At 40.8% G+C, this 22,950-nt stretch overlaps 1 protein-coding gene across 2 annotated transcripts; it reads right to left on the bottom strand.

Annotated features, from left to right (window-relative positions):
• Window positions 1-1,544: 1,544 nt before the first annotated feature.
• Window positions 1,545-22,834, bottom strand: dnaaf3l (dynein axonemal assembly factor 3 like). 2 transcript variants are annotated; one of them, XM_043679260.2, is made up of 12 exons: window positions 22,698-22,834; window positions 18,957-19,047; window positions 16,785-16,927; window positions 16,091-16,184; window positions 15,801-15,958; window positions 14,493-14,669; window positions 13,528-13,650; window positions 12,599-12,721; window positions 10,879-11,149; window positions 10,327-10,441; window positions 5,211-5,285; window positions 1,545-2,059 (listed from the first exon to the last, which is right to left on the bottom strand). In XM_043679260.2, the coding sequence occupies exons 2-12, from the start codon at window positions 19,036-19,038 to the stop codon at window positions 1,912-1,914; spliced, it is 1,509 nt and encodes a 502-aa protein (XP_043535195.2). In that variant the 5' UTR covers window positions 19,039-19,047; window positions 22,698-22,834; the 3' UTR covers window positions 1,545-1,911. The 2 variants fall into 2 exon arrangements, with proteins under 2 accessions (XP_043535195.2, XP_043535194.2); XM_043679259.2 differs by lacking the exon at window positions 22,698-22,834 and adding an exon at window positions 22,621-22,665.
• Between the last annotated feature and the right edge of the window lie 116 nt (window positions 22,835-22,950).

Below are 22,950 nucleotides of genomic sequence, written 5' to 3'. Positions count from 1 at the left end.
TAGCTCAATACGTTGCCCAACTTTCACTTCCACTTTCAAATATTATTTATGAAAATATACATCCAACTGACTTCAATACAAAGGGTAATTGAGAGAAAGATATAATGGAAACCTGATATAGTATCCTCCATGTTAACCCTTCACCAAAAGTTCATCATATATCAGTTTGTCTTAACTGAAGAGGTCTTTCTTTCAAGATCTTTCTTGACTGTAATGGGGCTTACAACTAGTACATACTTCCCAGCAAATTGGGTTACAACTCACCATTTACTTGCCAATTACTGAGAGCTTTCAACCATCCTAGTTCTACTGTCTAGTATTCTGTCTCTGAGATTAGCACTTCATTTATCCTCCAAATCCTTCCAAAGAAAACTTTGACCAAGTCTTCAAATACTTCCCTAAATCTTCTCTGATTGCTCTGTGTCTCCTATGAGACACATTGGACATAGTTGCTATGTTAAAGATACAGTACAGATGCTAGCTGATAAATAAGTAGCAGCGTCACTTACAATGCTCACAAGAGGAAACAGAAATATAAAAACCGAATGATTACACCCATGCATCGACATGTAAATACTGTTTCCACTCTGAATACTCTGAGAAAGTGATGACATAGAAGTTCTGTTGTCTGGTCACCTCATCCTGTATAAACCTTAAATGAAGAAACCTGTCAACCTTTCAAAACAATAAAAGTCTATACCACTAAGTACGAACACTTTATTTAAGGCAAAATAGGCTTTACAAAAGGTAATAAGAAATTAAGATAGGCAAATAATAACCTAATTGAATAAATGAAGGGTAAATGAAATCACCATCACCCTAGAGGACCATAAGGCTGCGCTGTCATTAGAGAGAGAGAGAGACAATTGATGATAGTTTAACCTGGAGATCACCACACTTCAGGTGAGGAGAGAGATTGAGAAGGAGTCCTTCAAGGTAACCTCAGTCAGTGCAGAAATTAAAGCCATCTTGTTGGTGTCACTCTGCATTGCAAACTAGCCATTCAGCCAATTGTCCCCAAGGAATCTGACAGGATATATGGATTCTAGCAATATTTCTGATTGTACTTAAAAGTAGCACAGTAGGCACTACAGAATGGAGACACCACATTCTTGGAGCATTAAGTTTCATTTCTCTGGCTTTCCTCATGCTTAGCAAGACGTCCCAAGAGAAATTCACAGGCAGGGATCAAATAAAAGACATAATGCAGGAGAGAGAGAGAGGAAGGGAGTTAAGAACATAAGGTTGGGAAGTAAAATAAAGATGAAAAGCTGAAGGCAGGTGAAAGTCCCTGATGTTGGGCTTATTCCTTTCCTAGGAGACACCTGACTTAGTCCTAAATAAGGAGGAGAAAGTGAGGACTGCAGATGCTAGAGATCAGAGCTGAAAATGTGTTGCTGGAAAAGCGCAGCAGATCAGGCAGCATCCAAGGAACAGGAGAATCGACGTTTCGGGCATGAGCCCTTCTTCAGGAATGATTCCTGAAGAAGGGCTCATGCCCGAAACGTCGATTCTCCTGCTCCTTGGATGCTGCCTGACCTGCTGCGCTTTTTCAGTAACACATTTTCAGCCTTAGTCCTAAATAACTTTAGTCAACTTTGGTGGAACAACTGGGAAACATTCAACTAGAATGAAATGTTTTCAGACTATACAGTTACTGTCAGACTTAGTCCATTGGTGCAGAAATTGTAATAACCAATAATCACAGCACCACAAGCTTAAATTGATAATCCATTCAGCTGGCTGTTTTACGATGAAGTTCATGTGCTAAAATCTGATGTGCTCTCTTCAGAATGTTCCATTATCATCTCCATTTTTAAAAGCATTAGGAAAAATCAGTATGTGATAACAGAAATGTTTGCTACTTCTGTTTTGCTCAGCTAACACCTGCCTCACATTGCTAAATCAAAGTTATGGACCATCCTTTAATTCAAAACGTGCAAAGGAATCCTTCTCCTCATCTATGTTCCCAAAAGGCACAAAGCCTGCCTCCTTTGCCATTTCAGTTGCACGGCTGGCAAACTTAGTCATCACTTCCTTGCGCAGATCTAGTATGAACCTGGCGAGACAAAAACATGACACTTAATTTTCTACATCTCCTCTCCAACCAAAGTAAATCACAGTCATAGAAGCAGGAACTTGTTCCTGAACAGAAAGAACATTTCAAAGTCTCTATAAAAGTTGTTGAGAAAAGTATTTGTTAATATCGTACTAATACAGGTGAGTCTAATGTTTTCATAAATCTGGTAGTGGTTCATAGCAAACTTTTTTTACTTGAGGTATTTATTCTGAAACCTGACTGAGGGTCTGTCAGATACTTGGAGCTCATCATGAGCAATTTTATTTGAAATACAGCTCATTGTACAGTAGGACGTGAGGGCTGCAGATGCTGGAGATCAGAGTTGAGAGTGCGGAGCTGGAAAAGCACAGCAGGTCAGGCAGCATCCGAGGAGCAGGAGAATTGACGTTTCAGGCATAAGCCTTTCATCAGGAATGAGGCTTGTGAGCCGGGGGTGGAGAGATAAATGGGAGGTAGGGTGGGGCTGAGGGAAGGTAGCTGAGAGTGCAATAGGTAGATAAAGTTGGGGGTAATGCTGATAGGTCGGAGAGGAGGGTGGAGTGGATAAGTGGGAAGGAAGATGGACAGGTAGGACAGGTCATGAGGGCAATGCCAAGTTGGAAGATTGGATCTGGGATAAGGTGGGGGGAGGGGAAATTAGGAAACTGGTGAAATCCACATTAATCCTATGTGGCTGGAGGGTGCCAAAGCACAAGATTAGGAGTTCTTCCTCCAGGCTTTGGGTGGTTAGGGTTTGGCAATGGAGGAGACCCAGCACCTGCATGTCCTTGGTGGAGTGGAAGGAGAGCTAAAGTGCTTGGCCACAGGTGTTTTGCTTCGGACTTGTGTCCCGGAGATGTTCTCTGAAGCATTCTACAAGTAGGCGTCCTGTCTCCCCAATGTAGGGAAGACTGCATTGGGAGCAATTGATACAGTAAATGCCTTTTGTGGAAGTGCAGATAAATTTTTGATGGATGTGGAATGCTCCTTTTGGACTTTGAATGGAGGTGAGGGGGGAGGGGTGGGCGCAGATTTTGCAATTCTTGCGATGGCAGGGGAAGGTGCCGGGAGGGGAGGGTGGATTGGTGGGACTGTGGACCTGACAAGAGAGTCACGGAGGGAATGGTCTTTACAGAATGCAGATAGGAGTGGGGAGGGAAATATATCTCTGGTGGTGGGGTCCGTTTGTAGGTGGCAGAAATGGCAAAGGATGATGCAATGTATCCGCAGGTTGATGGGGTGGAAGGTGAGGACCAGGAGGTTCTGTCCTTGTTGTGGTTGGAGGGGTGGGGTTCGGGGGCTAAGGCGCAGGAAGTGGATTAGATATGCTGGATTGCATCGTCAACCATGTGTGAGGGGAAATTGCAGTCTTTGAAGAAGAAGACCATCTGGTGTGTTCTGTGGTGGAACAGATCCTTGTGGAAGCAGATGCAGCGGAGGCAGAGAAATTGGGAAGAAGAGATAACGTTTTTACAGGAGGCAGGGTGAGAGGAGGTGTAGTCCAGGTAGGACTGTGGGAGTCGGTGGGCTTGCAGATGTCCGTGTTGAGTCGGTCACCACTGATGGAGATGGAGAGGTCCAGAAAGGGGAGGGAGGTGTCTGAGATGGTCCAGGTGAACTTAAGGTTGGGGTGGAACATGTTGGTGAAATTATTGAACTGTTCAACCTTCTTGTGGGAGCACATGGTGGCACCAATACAGTCGTCAATGTAGCGGAGGAAAAGGTGGGGAATGTTGCCAGTGTAGCTGCGGAAAATGGACTGTTCCATACACCCGATGAAGAGACAGGCATTGCTGTGGCCCATGCGGTGCCCATGGCTACCCCTTTGGTCTAGAGGAAGTGAGATGATTCAAAAGGAGAAATTATTGAGAGTGAGGACCAGTTCAGCCAAACAAATGAGAGTGTCAGTGGAAGGGAAAAAGTGAGGACTGCAGATGCTGGAGATCAGAGCTTAAAAATGTGTTGCTGGAAAAGCGCAGCAGGTCAGGCAGCATCAAAGGAACAGGAGAATCGACGTTTTGGGCATAAGCCCTTCTTCAGGAAGAAGGGTACTGGTAGGGACGCCGGGAGAGGAAGAAACAGAGGGCTTGGAGGCCTTCATCATAGCAATAGAGATGTACAGGGAGTGGATGTCCATGGTGAGGATGAGGGTTGGGTGCCGCGGAAGTGAAAGTCATGGAGGAGGTGGAGGGCGTACAGTACATGCGTATTGACAATATTTACCTGATTTCACAGTACAGATATTCAGCAAAGCCAACTGGATTTTCCAGCACTTGGAAGCATGGAGTTTTACTAGCTGCTGCAAGTAACCTTTGACACCAATACTACAACAGGGTGATTATTGCTGAATGAGCAGTAGAAGCTCTACATTGGCTGACTGCTTAATTTTGACTGTTTACATTCTCACAGAGATTCCAGAGCTGCAAAAACCTTGGAGAGAAAAATAAATTCTCATCTCCATCCTGGAAGGATAGCCACCAATGTTACTGAACAAAAAACTTCATTTGAATATTGTGTACAATTCTGGTCTCTCTCCTGGAGGAAGGATGTTGTGAAACTTGAAAGGTTCAGAAAAAACTTACAAGAACGTTGCCAGAATTGGAGGGTTTGAGTTATAAGGAGAGGTTGAATAAGCTGGGGCTGTTTTCCCTGGACCATCAGAGGCTGAGAGGTGATTTTTTTTTTAGAGGTTTATAAAATCATGAGGGGCATGGATAGGGGAAATAGACAAGGTATTTTCCCTGGGATGGGGGAGTCCAGAACTAGAGGGCATAGGTTTATGGTGAGAGAGGAAAGATTTAAAAGGATCCTAAGGGGCAACTTTTCACACAGAGAGTGGTGCATGTACGGAATGAGCTGCCAGAGGAAATGGTGGAGGTTGGGACAATTAAAAAGGCATCTGGATGGGTATATGAATAGGAAGGGTTTAGAAGGATATGGGCCAAGTGCTGGCAAATGGGACGAGATTAATTTAGGAAATCTGGTTGGCATGGACGAGTTGGACCAAAGGGTCTGTTTCCGTGCTGTTCATCTCTATGACTCTATGAAAGGTACCAAAGCATTGTAAGGACGTCCAAAATGATTAAAAATCTTGTCAGCCATCAGAGTAAGAACCATTTAAGGGAAATATCAGAAGCTACAAAAAACCTACTTTGGTAGTTCCACTATGAGAGTTGCTCGTGGTGCAGCAATCTGCTTCAACTCTGGTTTTAACTGGTGAAGCATACTGGGGGAGAAAATATTAGAGAGAGATTATTGAACGGTAATAGAAAGAGAGAAATCACCAGCAACAGTATGAATGAATGGTGGTATAGTGGTAATGTCACTATTATCGTAAAACCCATCTGGTTCACTACTGCCTGGTCCGATCTACATGTTACTCCAGACTGTGGAGGAATCTGGCCATTTAGGGATAGCTTAGCCAGTGATATCACGTTGCACTAAATAAAAAAAACAAACAGGAAGCTCAAGATTTTGAAGGCAGTGCAGTGATTCTGTGGCTAGCATTGCTGCCTCACAGCACCAGGTACCCAGGTTTGAGTCCAACCTTAGGTGACTGTGTGGAGTTTGCATGTTCTCCTTGTAACTGTGTGGTTTTCTACTGGGTGCTCAGGCTTCCTCTCATGGTCTAAAGATGTGCAGGTTAGGTGGACTGGCCCATAGTGTCCAGGGATGTGTAGGCTTGGTGGGTTAACCAAAATAGATGTGGGATTACGGGGATCTGTGTGGGTGATGAAAATGCAACATCATAACAAAGCAAAGAGAATGGACTCCACATGAAGTGTCATGGAAGAATATAGGAAATAAAGGGCTCATAAAAGGAAATCAGAATGTTTGCAAAAATATGCACTAATGGAGCTAAGCCATTCAGGGAGCGAATAGGGCCCTTCAAAGATCAGCCAGGCAGCCTCTGTGTGGAGCTACAGGATACGGGGGAGATACTAAACAAGTATTTTGCATCAGTGTTTACTGTGGTCAAGGACATGGAAGATATAGAATGTAGGGAAATAGATGATAACATCTTGAAAAATGTCCATATTACAGAGGAGGAAGTGCTGGATGTCTTGAAATGCATAAAGGTGGATAAAGAGTGGTGCTGGAAAAGCACAGCAGGTCAGGCAGCATCCGAGAAGCTGGAAAATCGACGTTTCGGGCAAAAGCCCTTCATCAGGAATAGATTTTGCCCGAAACGTCGATTTTCCTGCTCCTCAGATGCTGCCTGACCTGCTGTGCTTTTCCAGCACCACTCTGATCTAAACTCTGGTTTCCAGCATCTGCAGTCTTCATTTTTGCCTAAAAGTGGATAAATCCCCAGGACCTGATCAGGTGTACCCTTGAACTCTGTGGGAAGCTAGGGAGGTGATTGCTGGGCCCCTTGTTGAGATATTTCAATCATCGATAATCATCGAGGTGCCAGAAGACTGCAGGTTGGCTAACGTGGTACCGTTAATAAAGAAAAGTGGTAAGGAAAAGCCAGGGAACTATAGACCGGTGAGCCTGATGTTGGTGGAGGGCAGGTTGTTGGAGGGAATCCTAAGGGACAGGATTTACACGTATTTGGAAAGGCAAGGACTGATTAGGGATAGTCAACATGGCTTTGTGCGTGGAAATCATGTCTCATGAACTTTTGGAAAAAGTAGCAAAGAGGATTGATGAGGACAGGGCTGTTGAGGTGACCTATTTGGACTTCAGTAAGGCGTTCGACAAGATTCCCCATCGGAGACTGGTTAGCAAGGTTAGATCTCATGGAATACAGGGAGAACTAGCCATTTGGATACAGAACTGGCTTGAAGGTAGAATACAGAGGGTATGGTATTTTAGACTGGTGGCCTGTGACCAGTGGAGTGCCACAAGGATCGGTGCTGGGTCCACTACTTTTTGTCATTTATATAAATGATTTGGATATGAACATAGGAGGTATACTTAGGAAGTTTGCAGATGAGACCAAGTTTGGAGGTGTAGTGGGCAGTGAAGAAGGTTACCTCAGGATACAATGGGATCCTGATCAGATGGGCCAATGGGCTGAGGAGTGGCAGATGGAGTTTAATTTAGATAAATGCGAGGTGCTGCACTTTGGGAAAGCAAATCTTATACATTACAGTGTGGAAACAGGCCCTTCAGCCCAACAAGTCCAAACCGACCCGCAGAAGTGCAACCCACCCATACCCCTACATTTACCCCTTACCTAACACTACTGGCAATTTAGCATGGCTAATTCACCTGACCTGCACATCTTTGGATTGTGGGAGGAAACCGGAGCAGCCGGAGGAAACCCACGCAGACACGGGGAGAATGTGCAAACTCCACACAGTCAGTTGCCTGAGGTGGGAATTGAACCTGGGTCTCAGGCACTGTGAGGCAGCAGTGCTAACCACTGTGCCGCCCACAAAATGGTACACTTAATGGTAAGGTCCTAGGGAGTGTTGCTGAACAAAGAGACCTTGGAGTGCAGGTTCATAGCTCCTTGAAAGCAGAGTCGCAGGTAGATAGTATAGTGAAGAAGGCATTTCCTTTATTGGTCAGAGTATTGAGTATAGAAGTTGGGAGCTGAAAATGTGTTGCTGGAAAAGCGCAGCAGGTCAGGCAGCATCCAGGGAACAGGAGAATCGACGTTTCGGGCATAAGCCCTTCATTCCCTCATTCCTGAAGAAGGGCTTATGCCCGAAACGTCGATTCTCCTGTTCCCTGGATGCTGCCTGACCTGCTGCGCTTTTCCAGCAACACATTTTCAGCTCTGATCTCCAGCATCTGCAGACCTCACTTTCTCCTATAGAAGTTGGGAGGCCATGTTGCAGGTCATTGGTTAGGCCACTTTTGAATATTGCGTGCAATTCTGGTCTCCTTCCTATCAGAAGGATGTTGTGAAACTTGAAAGGGTTCAGGAAAGACTTACAAGGATGTTGCCAGCGTTGAAGGATTTGAGCAATAGGGAGAGGCTGAACAGACTGGGGCTGTTTTCCCTGGAGCATCAAAGGCTGAGGGGTGACCTCATAGAAGTTTGTAAAATCATGAGGGGCATGGATAGGATAAATAGACAAAGTCTTTTCTGTGGGGTGGGGGAGTCCTGAACTAGAGGGGATAGATTTGGGGTGAGAGGGGAAAGATATAAAAGGGACGTAAGAGGCAGCTTTTTCACTCAGAGGGTGGTACGTGTATGGAATGAGCTGCCAGAGGAAGTGGTGGAGCCTGGTACAATTGCATTATTTAAAAGGCATCTGGATGGGTATATGAATAGGAAGGGTTTGGAGGGATATGGGCCAAGACTTGGCAAATGGGACAAGATTAGGTTGGGATATCTGGTCGGCATGGACAAGTTAGACTGAAGGGTCTTTTTTCCATGCTGTACATCTCTATGACTCTAAGTAACTATTTACAACATACATGTACAGAGAAATAAAACACAAAGGGTCATACACTTAGAGTCTTCAAAGATGATGGGCAGAACCCAGATATTGTAGTCCCATTTCCAACAGATTCTATTTCTGTTTACAAAATCGAGTGTGAAGTAATCACACAGGTAGGAAACCATGTGGCCACTTAGCCATTTGAAATTATTGCTGAATTTCATTGGACCTTATTTTACTGATTCACAGTCCTTATCCCACAGTGAGGGAATGATCATTTTCTGGAAGTGGTATAAATGGTCTTCAGGGATGGAAAGGATCTGAAGTGAATTCAATCCCTAGCCCATTAAAAATGAAAAACAAACTCATGCATGCATCTGTTAGAGGAAAAAAAAACATTCTTGGGGCAACATTTATTGATAGGCCATCTGCTGTACCTTCAGAAAAAAATAACCATCCCATTCTGCAGTTTCAACAGACTTCATTGTTGATATTTCCCAAAGACTGTTACTACAGCTGAGCTCATTGTGAATGCTTGGCTGAGTTTCAAAAGCTCCCAAATCAATTATCTAACCAGGCAGCCAAGTACACATTTGGTTGACAGTTTTGAGCAGGTATTAAAAGATGACATGACTTTGATGTGGTGAGTAAATAAAAATTTGTTAGTTTTAAAATCTGATTGAATACTTGAGGAGATTTAAATTTCTTGACTGGATTTTGTGAATGAGAGTTTATTTCCTGTGTCAACTAAAAATAGAGAGCTCTCTTCGATTTGAAAAGTGTGGGGCTAGAAAAGCTCAACAGGTCAGGCAGCATCCGAGGAGCACGAGAGTCGACTTTGCGGGCATAAGCCCTTCATCGGGAATGTGGAGGGGGTAGGGAGCTGAGAGATAAATGGGAAATGGGGCTGAGGGGAAGGTAGCTGGGAAGGTGATAGGTTGATGCAGGTGGGGTAATTGTGATAGGTTGGAGGGGAAGGTGGAGTGGACAGGTGGGAAGGAAGATGGAAAGGTAAGACAGGTCAAGAGGGTAGTGCCGAGTTGGAGGGTTGGATCTGGGATGAGGTTGGGGGAAGGGGAAATTTGAAAACAAATGAAGTCAATGTTGATGCTGGATGGTTGAAGAGTCCCAAGGCAGAAGATGAGGCATTCTTCCTCCAGTCGTTGGGGTGGCTTGGATATGACATTTTTTTTTACCCAACTCATCTTCATTCCTGGGATCTGTCAAGTTGACATTGGATGAATGACTACGGAGGAGGCATGGGGGTGTGATGGTGCATCGGATTTTAAAAATTCAATCATCGGATGTGAGCATTGGTGGCTAGGTCAGCATTTATTGCCCACCCCTAAACACAGAGAAGGCAGTTAAGAGTCAACCACATTGCTGTAGGTGAGACCACCCAAGGTCAGCAGGTTACCTTCCCTAAAAGGCATTAATGGTTGGCTACCCATAAACAGTGGTTACATGGTCACCATTAGACCACAACTTTTATTCCAGATTTTTATTGAATCTGCCATGGTGGGATTTGAACCTACATCCCATTAAACACCATTAATCTGGTATTCTGTATTCCTTGTGAAATGACATTGTCACGACACTGCCATCTCCCTAGAGGGCACAGAAGTGCATATTGATATGGAGTATTGTGAAGGCATAAGAGTATTATGGACTCAGGGGGTGAGGTGAGGACTAGTGGGTCTGACAGCCTTTTACACAAATAAGCTGATGTCTCAGAGGAGCAAGGCTGATTTTCTAACCCAGCTGCCTGGCACACCTCCACCTCAATGGCTGCCGGAATGAAAAATATGGCGTGGGAAGCCCATTTTAAAAGGAGATAAAGTGTACCAAGTAAGAAAATTTCCTGTTTGTGCTACATAGTACCTTTCTGAATAGCAAAACTCTGGCCTACCATCTCCAGTTTACCTGCAAGAAAAGTAGATCACATTAAACCTCTCACAGTAATTGCTCTTCTTAGGAAGCTCTGTTACACAATTCATTGGTAGGAAATGAATCTTTACATCAGGCAAGGGGAGATAATCTGAGGAAAGAAAGAAAAAAAAGAGTTGAGTAACTAGAATGTTCTCAGATCTACCCAAGGCAACAAATGTAGAATATAGATGCTATCAGAACCACAGGTGAACTAATCATAATAAAAAACAAATTTTACAATGATTGTGGAAACAAGGTGAGTGTTAACGTTGCCTTCTTCAACCTATACTCTTACACTATGAAATCTGAAATAAGTTATGGGAGCAAAATAGGTTTTTGACACTGTTACTCGACTGATGTCTTGAACTAACCCAGAGATATATAATAGAAGTCAACATATAAGGAATCTTCATTTCATTTCTTAAATATGTAACTTGTTTAAATCAAAGATAACAGTTAATTTTATGACATATGTAGTTATTAACAGGAATAAACCATAAACTTAATGTTGTGGGTTATGTTCCTGAGCTTTTGTGTAAACCATACCGTATTCAGCTGCACAGTGGCCTCCACTGGAGTTTGTGTCATCCAAATCACTGCTTTGCTTCATTGTTCCTTCTTCTGTCACAATCTCTGGATGTTGACGTGTATGAGTCGATTCATTTTTTATGTTAGAAGAGTCATTCTCCATTCCACTTTCCGCCTCTTCTGTAATCTCATGCAAGGTGGCCTTTTCTGTTGGCAGTGCATATTTCTCCTTAGCAACCAGTTCATGGAGCAAGGCTGTTATGTTATACTGAGAGATATCCTGAGCTGTCTACAGAACAGAAATATGATCATTTTAAAAATGTATTCCCATTATTACACACCAAATGATATAATTATGCACATGTGGAGATGTGCCATTGGTTGCAACAAGGTTAATTTCGAAATGATTCCTTGCCTCATGGATACATTCGCCTAGCTCAAATGTATTTATGTTTTAAAAGGAGCCAATTTAACCAGTTTTTTGAGTTAAGATTGAGTTTATTATCTACTAAGGTATGAGCCAGTAATAATGATGTGTGACAGACATACACTGAGTATAAATGAGCCCAAAATGTAAAATATAAAAAGAATATATGGATCTGTGTTTAGTTTGTCCTTTTGAATTGACAAATATTGCAGCTGTTAAGGTGTGTGATTCTGGTACTGCTGATTTTAGCAGTTGAATAGTTGTTTCTGCAGTTAGATAGTTGTTTCTGCAGTTAGATGAAGGAGTTTGTCCAGTTTCATTCAACAAGGGTTTACTCTGCACTTGTTCTCTTTTTATCTAGACATGAGAGTGTACCTAGTGAGAATTGTCAGCTGTGTCCCTTCACAAAATACTTTAGCACAGTTGAACCACAAGGTAGCACAAGGTTTGCAGTTGGATTTTAACGTCCTTTCTTGTGTTTTCATGAAAGAGCAAAACACAAATGTGCCTTTCACCCATAACTGCCTTGCTTTTGATTCATGTCATGTCTACAGTCAAGGTCACAATTACATTTTTTGAATCACACTCTCCCTTTGAAGTGCTGCTGTAAAGTTCCATCAACATTCTTCAGGTACCACATTCAATATTCACATAAGGATTTTAGAGAGCCACTGAGTTTAGATCCTCAGTCTTCATGTGTTCATTTTAGAAAACATATGTTGTACTTAAAAAAAACTAAAGAACTATAGATGCGTAAATCAGAAACAAAAACAGAAGTTGCTGTAAAAACTCAGCAGGTCTGGCAACAGTTGTGAAGAGAAATCAAAGTTAACGCTTCGGGTCCAGTGAACCTCAAAACCCGTTCTGAGGAGGGGTCACCGGACCTGAAACGTGAACTTTGATTTCTCCTCACAGTTGTTGCCAGACCTGCTGAGCTTTACCAGCAACATTGTTTTTGTTGTACTTAAAAGTTTGATATATGTAGAAATCATTTGGGGATATGATCCCTTTTCTGTCACTGGGTAGCTGAAATTCACTGACATCTCAGTTTCTATGGGGCATGGACCTATGGCATAAACATGCCCTTAGTTTGACGTTATGATAGGTTGAGGGACACGTTGGCTCCTCGGAAACAAACGTCACTCTGGTGTGGTGGAATTGAGACTCGCATTCATTTCACTATAACTCCAAGAGCAGGGTTTCTAAACACTGAGATATCGCGTAGATATCAAGCTCCTTTATGCTCTAATGGGATTCCTAAAGTGAGAAACTTATCATAATGGCAGTAAAGTAGAATGATTGATTTGTCACCTTTACATGGACACCATTTGCTGTCTTTAGAAGGGATTGCTCTTCTGTTTCAATTCCAAATGCGATGTATGGGCTTGTGACAATATCTCCCCAGTAGCCACGCGCAGGAACTTTCTCCCCTTTCTGTAAAAAGACAATGTAATATTGTTGAGGAGTTTAGAAAAAATAATAAATTTCTGCCAGTGGTGTGGTGGATAAAAGTAACATTCTGTTACTTCCTATCATTGTACCTTTGTTTTTTTTCCCTAGTTTTTAATTTTGTCTTTTCTCTTCCTATTAGTATCCTCATGGCTATCATAGTACTCGGGTCTTCTGTTTATGGCGTCAGTTTTATTTCCACTCTCAATGAGCCTTTACTTCCACTGGGCCTGTCTTTTTCTTTTTATGATTTCACTGTCTGTGGGCCTCACCATCTTTACTTCTCTTTCTGTATGATCCTGAACATCAGCTTTTCTATTCACCCAGTTCCTTGCCTCAGAAAAATTACAGTGTCAATTACAAGTAAATTATTTTCCTTCCTTCATGATGGGTACATTTCCTGATCTGCCTCTTCCAAAGCTCAACCAATGTGTGCATTTCTATCAAGTAAGTGACATGGAAGAAGAAAAAGACCATCTGATATCTTCATTCAAGGGTTTGTGACATGGAATGAGTGGAAAACGTGATAACCTGAAAGTTAAGTACTTTGGGAGTTGGCCCGATTGGTACACCTGACCCAACTTTTACAGGCCAACACAACTAAATTGTTAACTTCATAGTTTAAAACAACAGTAATGTTATATGATCATTGCTCCCTTACAAATACCAATGAAATGCTAGCTCCTCATATAAAAGTTATTTACATGCTTTTTTGCTTTCTATCCAAATCTATTTTTTTCAAGATTGTACTATATTTACAAAGCAGACATAGGACTTATAGTTGAACATACATAATTCATAAGCAGCCCAGAAGCCAGAGATTTGTTTGGAACATCATATAGACCCTCACGAACTTCAAATGCCAAGCCTTTATCTCTCCATTGATAGTACTGTCGATTGTTTATTATACGAGCCTGTAAGATGACAAAATTATTACAAATCCTATTATAGACAATACTCAACAGTAGTCGTTTATGATTCAGTTCTGATAAAATGAAATAACAACCTGTGGGAATGAAAGCTTTCTGCAAGATCAGCCACATATAGGAATTTTACAATGGTATTATAAGTATGAAATCAACGATTTGAAAAAAAGAGACTCTTTCTGTGTTTGCGTGTCATGACTAAATTATTCCCCAGATTCTAACACTGCTGAAAATGATAAGTGACCTTGGTTTCCCAGTGAAACATCAAAGCAAGTTGATCAGTAATATGTTAAAAATCTTAGTTCTACACATACTTTGTGCATCAACATTTCCCATGTTCAAATGTTCAGTGGAAAATGTAAATGTTCATTCTCATTTCACTCCCTCCCAATGGTGGTCCTGCAATGTCTTAGTTTTGTGTAGCCCAACATCTCAATCTGCACTGCAAAGAAAGTCAATGTTCCCACCAAGCCGATTTTCTTGCTTTCCAAAGTGCCCTAAACTGTCATTACCATTGCTATCATTGTCCAAATGCAAAGTGATAGTCAGGTCAGCAGGCTTACAGCAATGCCGTATTTACACCAAACACCTAAAAAACATTCAAAATGTTAATTCATTCAGAATGTATTTTGGCAATCAATCTGCTGGTCATCTTCCTATTTATAACTACTGAAATTTGAATTAGATTCATATCTTAAACATGAGAAATTTATTATAATGAATGAGAAAATTCTGTGTCTTCTGAGCACCAGATATCTTAGGTGGTTTTAATGCATGACAAATGGAGAACACATTGAAGTGGTGCATCATCCTGTGAACTGAATACTCACCCCTCGCTCATATAATTTCATATGTAAGTCCCAATCATAAACACCGATCCTAGAGTCATATCGGTTTCCCAAGTATTGCCTGTTTCGCATATCCCACAACCGATTGATCTGAAACATCTTCTGATCTGGATTCCTCCAGAATTTAAAAATTGCTTCCAACTGATCTCGCTCTTTAAACTGCAAAGGTACAAGAAAGAATCTTAAAATTGAAAATCAAATTCTCACAGGAATTTCATTTATTTCAAAAAGCTCTTGTTAAATTGCTTATCTATCACGGTATAAAACTTTAAAGATCTCATCTAAAGATTCATTTAGCATGTTGCTCATGGAAGCCATGGTAACATGCAACCAGTAAATCCCTGGATGACTTATGGTGTAATCTTCCTTCTACATAATGTTCAAGCTTGGGTTGAATCCAAAAGACACAACTTTGAAGCTGAAGAGAACTAGTTTTACTGGAGAGAGCAACCTAACCTATTCACTTTATGTGAACAAAAACTTTAATTATGGGGTTCAAATAGCAAATGTTCACAAGAACCTTGGAAGACTAGCCATGGGAATAATCTGAAAACTACCTGATAGAAAGCTCACAGCCAGACAGAGGAGGGTGGATGCATAAATTAATTGTAGTATCAACCTATATACAACAGTGGAACAGAGACAATTGTGAACAGAAAAGAGGGAAACACAATGAAATCAACCTTCATAGATTTGGAAAAGAGAAGGAGAATGAGAGGAAAAGTAAATAATACTAATCTCCAGATTTATTGGAATGGCTACTGAGATATGGAAGGTCTGGTCAGGAAAGAGTTATACATCTACATTTGTGTAAAACACAATCTGATTCTGATCTGTTTCAACATATGCTCACTCTTTCAAATGTTGTCCATGGAAAATATGAAAGGAGACAAATTAGCTCAAAGAACCAAACTAATCAAAGTTAATTAATGCAACATTATGGGAGGCTCACATTTCAGTAGGTTACAGAGACAGCAGTTCAAGAAGGCAGGTCACTACCACCTTCTCAAGGAAAATTGGAAATGGGCAATAAATGCCCACATCCCATATGTTAATAAGGAAAAAAGAAACATGTTATTTATGATGTTTAAGTAAGAGTAATGTGAACTGAGAATTTTTAAAATAAAGTATTAATATTCTTACAGATCCATGAAATATCAACAAAAGCATCCAATTGCAAATTTGTCATAACATTTAAAGAAGTGTTGTCCTCCATATGTAAATAGTATGGCTTTGGGAGGGGTTTGGGTATGTGAGAGAAAATTACTAACAACTAAATGAGCTTTCTACCTTCAGGCCGGACATGTCAATCATTGGCAGTTTCTTATGAAGGAAATCAAGATCTGTTATATAGTGAATGAAGAGGTTAGCTTTGTCCTGCAGGTAGGTTGCAGTCTGACTCCGTATCAGACTATTCCCAAACAACTCAAGCAGGAGTTCACACTTTTCTGTAAAAACAGCAAAGGGAAAAACATTCAAGACTGTTATTAGAAAAATTTAAAATGAAAGAAATCACCATTACTACTGAACTAGACAGTAGTTTGTTTTAATTTACTGTCAGGCAGTGGATAAAGGCATACCTCGTAAACCCATCTGTTCTGGAGGTTCCAAAGCAGTGGTAAGAAAAAGAAGATGTCGGCCTATAAGCTCCAAGTTATTCTCAACAATGTAGAACTAGCATAAGAAAGAAAACAAAAAATGTTAACCAACTGGGAATACTATTGTAAAATATGTAAATAGATATAGATAAATGTTGATCATTGTATAAGACTATACCAGCAGCTGAATGTTTTAAAAACAGCCCATTAAATGAAAAGATTGATTTCTTGGAGTCTGTCACTGTAGCCTAGCTACTAATTGTTCATTTATGGTTATTTATATATGGTTATTAAATCTGTCTCCTTCAGCCGTAAGAGATGCTGAGCTCCAAACCTCTTCATGACTACTGTGACTGTTGAGCAAGAAATGAGATGACAACAGGGAAAACTGGCCATATTAATGTAATTGTAATTCTCCCATATTAATTCCAAGTGGTCTCAGTTCCTTGGAAGATAAAATAATTACCTGTGTGCTTATTAGTGATGATTGAAAATGAATTAGTGAAAAATGCAGACATAAATGGACATAAGGTCACTTCAGCTTCTTGAGCTGAATAGCCTGATGACACACACTAACCAAGCAGTCAAAAGCCAGGGTCTGAGATTTTTAGGAGAGAAAGGAAGGAAACATTTTAACATATTTAAAAATTATGCTGTCCCCTCGTTCTTGACTTACATTAATCTTTCTCCGTGGCCAGTGATGATTTCGGGAAATAGTTGTTAGGAGATGTCGGCTATCTCCAGCACCAATCATGAGAACATTAAGTTCGGGAACACTGTCTTCTTTTGAGCTCAAAGCTTCCAATGAAGCAGTTAAACCTGAAATAATAAGTGCAAAGGGTTACATAAAATGCAATGAGAAGAGTTGGGCAAAAAGGAATTTTAGCAAACATTGCTGAAATCATTTCTGATTATACAGGCCTAACTTTCCACTGCATTTGAGATAGGGAGTTCTATGAACTCGAAAGGTTATATCTATATCCTTTCAGTGCTGCCGCAGATACTGTTCTCTGGCCCCTTGATTATAACAATACAATCAACTGCTGCCAGTTAATCAAAACTAGTGTCAGGCTTTTCCCTGCACTATTTCAAATACTTTCATAAGCTCTGAGTCTCAAATGATGAAGAATTATTGAGGCAATATAAGTTTACATTTCAGTATGTCCCACAGAGACAGACCATTCATCATGATTAAATCACAATGATGTGGAATGAGGAATTTAGAAAAGTATTTATATAATATAATGGTTCCATGGGAGCTCAATGAATAAAATCTAGATCAAAATAAACCACTACCATCTATGTTGTGATTGATTATGTGAGGCTGTTTATGAATGATAGTCACTGTGATTAGTTATGCCTGGGTATGGACTCAGAGAAAAGTAAGCAAACTGGAGAAGGAGCTGATAGCTGCAGCAGAAGCATAGAGTAGGCATTTCAAATTGGAATAACTTTGGATAAAACCTGTTGCATACAGAAATTAGTGCCATTTCTGCATAGTTTTTTGATATATAAAGTTTAAAATAGTCTCCAAGTAAAGTGTGAAGGCATTGCTAATTGTATAATAATGTACATTTGCTTCCATTGTGACTATTGCTCAATTTATTAACTACATTTCATCAGAAAGTACTACAGTATTACCCATGCTGACTCAAAAATAAGTAATTAGCAGCATTTGTGACCATGGCATTGTGGTCATTATAGTGAAAAGCAGAAGAAAACATTGAGGATTTCCAACTTAAATACTGTACACTTTAAATTACAGTTTGGAAGACAGGTGTTTGTCTTTTTTTGCCTCTACTGTCTGGAAAGCATGCAGTATGTCTAGTTAAAACATCATCTATTTATTATTAAAATCACTAATCACTATATTGTTACCTCTCCAACTTAAAATGCTATGTCAACAATTCTAGTGAGGTTTTCCATGGGTCTGCACCATCATTTCTAGTTTATTTCCTTTTTCTTTCCTTTATTGGATGCCATGAATTTACATTTTTCTAACTTTTAGACAAGGAATTTCCTTTTAAATATAAATATTGCTAACCTGATCCCATGCTTCAATCCTTCCTGAAGTCTGTGATACCCACCAAAGGTGTACTTCTGTCCCAAGACTCTACTGAATTGGAGTAAACACTAATTTAAATTTTTTCTAATGCCACCTTTTTGTTCCTGTCTGCTCCATAATACAAATTAATTTACAATGCTAAAAATTGAAGTCAAAGTTAAGTTAAAGAAATGAGCTTTGCCTGCATGCTGTAAGCTGTTCCTTTATTACATTCAGATTTTGCCAACCAGACCCAAAGTAAAACCTCTACAACCAGGTAGGCACATTTAAATTCCTGAAGATTCCTGAAGAAGGGCTTATGTCCGAAACGTCGATTCTCCTGCTCCTTTGATGCTGCCTGACCTGCTGTGCTTTTCCAGCAACACATTTTTCAGGAACATTTAAATGACCATAATCCCACCACTCAACTCTACTATTAACTGATTGTAAAATCACTTCTAACCAATGAGAAAATTATAGAGAATTTAAAGAAAGACATACATTACTATAATGGCTAATGGTTTAATTATTCTCTGTTCAACTGTGTGAGACTGGTAACTGATTTATGCTTACTTTGCTTAATTAGTTAAGCCTGGGTATGGATTCAGAACAAATGTAAATCCAGAAATAAGTTAAAGCTGTAACCATGAGTGCAGAGATCTTGTAATTGTGGAGATGTTTTAAACTAAATAAGTCTATTCCACACTTAAAAACAAGTGGTATCTCTGCATTGCCTGAAATATATATATAAATGTATACAAACTGGTTTTTAAAGTTTCGCCAATATCTTCAAATCATTCTCACCTTTTTCTTGGAAATCCATTGCTGGGCTGAATCCCCACCAGGCCACTGCCCCGAATCCCTCCCCACTGCCACAGGCTGTCATCTTTTGTTACTAGAATAAGGAAAGTAAATGGTAATAATAAATATATTGCAACACTCCTTCAAATAAAAGAAAAGTTTCCAATGTTATTTCCCAGATTCAAATTCCAGTTATTTGCCTCCGATAAGCTATGAAAAATGTTATTCAGTAATCATCAACTCTATCTCCCTGATGCTGACTCAGTGCATTCATGTCTTAAGTTTCCCTCCTTAGCCACAATGTTATCATTGTACTTAAAATAAAATATTGTTTCTATATTATAAATCACTTAACTAACTGCAATAAATAGTGATATCCTGGATATTCAAAGAGTGTAAAAAAGGTGATTTCTTCTCATAATTTCAGAACATTTTGTTAGAACATAAATTGCAATGTGAGATTCATGAGCATAATCCACAAGGCATAGCCCAAATATTTAACTTAGATTATCCCAGCCCTCTAGCAGAGGGTCAGTGATGAGACAGTAATATAAGGCAGTCCAGCAGCTCCCACGAATTCTGAAATTTCCTTCTATGAATAACAGGGGAATCATTCAATAAGTTTATAAATGAACAAGCTTATTGTAATAATTTACAAAGGTACAACATTTGCCATATGCCTGTCATTTGTGCCAGAGCAATCTTGGATAAAAGTGTTGTAAGGGAGCTAGTTAGAATTTAATTGGCTCCACATTTGTGCAAATGGTCAATGAACAAGACATTATTTAGCCTTTGGTACTAAATTTACAAAAATATAGTTATTGAATTTTTATTAGCAGCATTATGGATTGCATAAGTGTTCCACTGTGGTATGACAACAACCACATTTTGGCTTCATTCCAGATGTGCTGCCCAGTTAACAACTTTATCCGTATTTCTATGACTTCAAAAGTCAATTATTTGAAAGCTTTCTGTGCTAACCTTTCTTTATTCATAACTTGTCCATACTTTCTCATTCCCTGTTAGCCAATGCATTAAATGTAATATACTCTTTTTTCACTTCCTCTATGGACTCACTGCTCTCCACCTGTGTACTGTTGCTTTCTGTTGTCCATCCTTCAGTATTATGCTTTGTCTTCCCTTTCTGATCTCTTCAGCTTTCCTAAAGGCATCTCTGACACTTGTTACAGATAGCCAAATCAAATCAGCTTCCCTATCTTTCTCGTTGCAAAACACTAAAATTAACATCTTCAAAGATCCTCAAAATTGACCCCAATGGTGACAAACCAGACTTTATAAATAATCGATACCAGTCATGAGGATTATATCTTAAACAAAATATTTAACAATTTATTAATAATACCATAGTTTTAGTAGAGCAACAGTAAACTACTACAAGGTTTTCTAATTAATGTCTATGATTTAAACCCAATCTTCTTTGATTCTAGTCCCTACTCTCACAAAGACCATTAGTCAAAAAGAAATCAAAAGAAAAAAAATGAGATGTAACTGGCCAGTTCACTTAAGATGTTTCCATGATCCATAATCTCACAGGTACCTGGGCTTATATAGTGGTTGCTTTCTGATGATACCACTGTATGTCAATAACTTCCAACAGGTTCTGAGGTTTATTCATTTAAATCTTGTAACTGAGATTCTATGAACTTCCAAAAGTTTATAATGAGAAGACAACCAGGGAGCAATCAAACCTCCATCCTGGAACTGTTGCAGCCAAAATCCTTCTGACCCAAACACTGTTCAAAAACCAGTTCAACCTCCGATTTCTCTCTGATAGACTGTTGTATCCCTATGAGGCTCCTGCTACTCTTCAAACTTCTGCCATCTGATTGAGCATAATGCCTCTTCTGAGTTGAAGCATCTATGGAGCATTTTAACAGGAATCAGCCTGCAATTAACTTTCAGGCCTGGCCTCATAAACACATACCAGTTTGTTCTCTTCTATTTTTAAATAACCAGCTGCTCACAGTCCAAAGGTCAGCTTCAGCTTTCAGCTCAACTCCAAATAAACTTGATAAAAATATAAAAAGTGTCAATAAACACTAGCTTCCTTTCAAAATCTTTCAAACTTTGCTCTTCTCCAAAATGTTTGATGCCATTTCAACAGTTCTGACACTTTTGAAGTACTTTGCAATATACAGAAGTCATGAAGGATGCAGTCTGAATCCAGCTTTCACATTTCCTATATCTTGTGATGCCCTCTATGTTAAAAGCTGTAGCTATCAATACTGTTATGCTAGAACCTGCAATGGTCTGATTTTCTGGAAAGTTCCTTTCCTCCTATTTTCGGCCTACCATTTATAAGGCCTGCATGTAGAGGTAGCGAGAGTGCACTATACAGACATCTCAATGCTCCCGGGCCCCACTGCCAGGACTATAACCCCATTAGACCACTCTGTCAATCTCCAAACTGTAGATTCTCATTGTCAGTTCAATTTCTCTGGACACCGTGTCAATCATTACAGTATACAACTATGTAATATGTATCCATGAACCCATCATCAGAATATGATCTTTGTGATCCAAAGTGTCTTCCATTATCAACCTTTCAATGACCCCATGACAGTCCATGATCCCATCACCTACCCATGATCACAAAGTGAGTCCACGACCCATCATCATTCCATGACCATGTCAATCTATTGCCCATTACTTTTCAATGATCCCATTTAAACTCATGTCCCCACCACCTTGCAATAATCCCGATGGCATCCCATGACTCATCGCCTTTCAATGACTCCAAATCAGCCCATGACCCTATCACATTTCAATAACTCCACTGATAGTCCATGACCCCATCACCTTTCCCTGACTGCATAGCAGCCCATGACCCCATCATCATTAAATAACCCTATTCCAGTCCATGACCCAGTCATCTTTCCATAACCTCAGTGGAAGACCATTACTTCATCACCTTTCAATGACCCCGTTGCCTGACCCATCACAGTTAAATGACTGCACCACCTTTCCACGATCCCAATGACAACCCATCACCCTTTAATGACTGTACTGATGGCTTATGATTCATTATCTTTCAATAACCCCTATGGCAGCTCACAAACCTATCAATTTTCCATTACATCAATGCCAGCCCATGACCCCATCTGTTGTCAATGACCCTGAGGTCAGTCCATGTCCTATCACCATTGCATGACCCCATTAAAAGTCCATAACTCCATCACCTTTCAATGCCCTTGGCACCATTCCACGACCTTGCAATGACCTCGTTGGCAGGCCATGACCGCATGAACTGTCGCTGCCCTCAGGGCTAGCCCATGACCCCCAACATCTTTCCATGACACCAATGCCAGCCTTTGACCCCATCAGCTAGCATGGTCCCAATGTCAGCCTTTGACACCACCAGTTGTCAATGACCCCAATGCCAGCCTTTGACCCCATTAGTTGTCAATGACCCCAACGTCAGCCTTTGACCCCATCAGCTGGCAATGGTTCCAATATCAGTTTTTGACCCCATCACCTTTCAATGACCCTAATGCCCGCCCATGACCCGCCCAGCGGCTGCCCACTCCGGATGGCCCACTCTTGCCGCTTGCCCGGAAAGTATACAAGAAAATAATTCTCCTGGTGCTGCTGCTTTGCACTTCGTGGAATTTTTAAAACAAGATACTGAAACCGGTCAAATTCTCACCGCGCGTCGTAAGATACTCCAACCGGATGGAATTACGCCAGCTGTGATGGACGGGGGCTGCGCCAATCGCAACTCACCCTTTGCCGGATCGACCCCTGTTACCAAGGCGGCGGGGCCAATCACAGGGGTCTCGGGTAGGGCCGAAGGCACGAGCGGACGCGGTCTCCCTGGCAACGAGCTCCCAACTGAAAAGCGGATTTGAAACTGGAGCTCGCGCGGCGACCGTTACAAATTCCAAGGGGCGGCCAGCAGGGGGCAGTACGGAGGGCCCAGCAACAGCACCACCGTGAGGACAACCGCGGGTAGTGACTCAGAGTGCTGAGGAGCTGG

Source organism: Chiloscyllium plagiosum, unplaced genomic scaffold (assembly GCF_037043375.1).
Source record: "Chiloscyllium plagiosum isolate Xiang-an unplaced genomic scaffold, Cpla_swu_hap1 HiC_scaffold_33, whole genome shotgun sequence".
Taxonomy (NCBI): domain Eukaryota; kingdom Metazoa; phylum Chordata; class Chondrichthyes; order Orectolobiformes; family Hemiscylliidae; genus Chiloscyllium; species Chiloscyllium plagiosum.
Note: the sequence above shows the minus strand (reverse complement) of the source record. Positions and strands in the feature narration are given on the sequence as shown.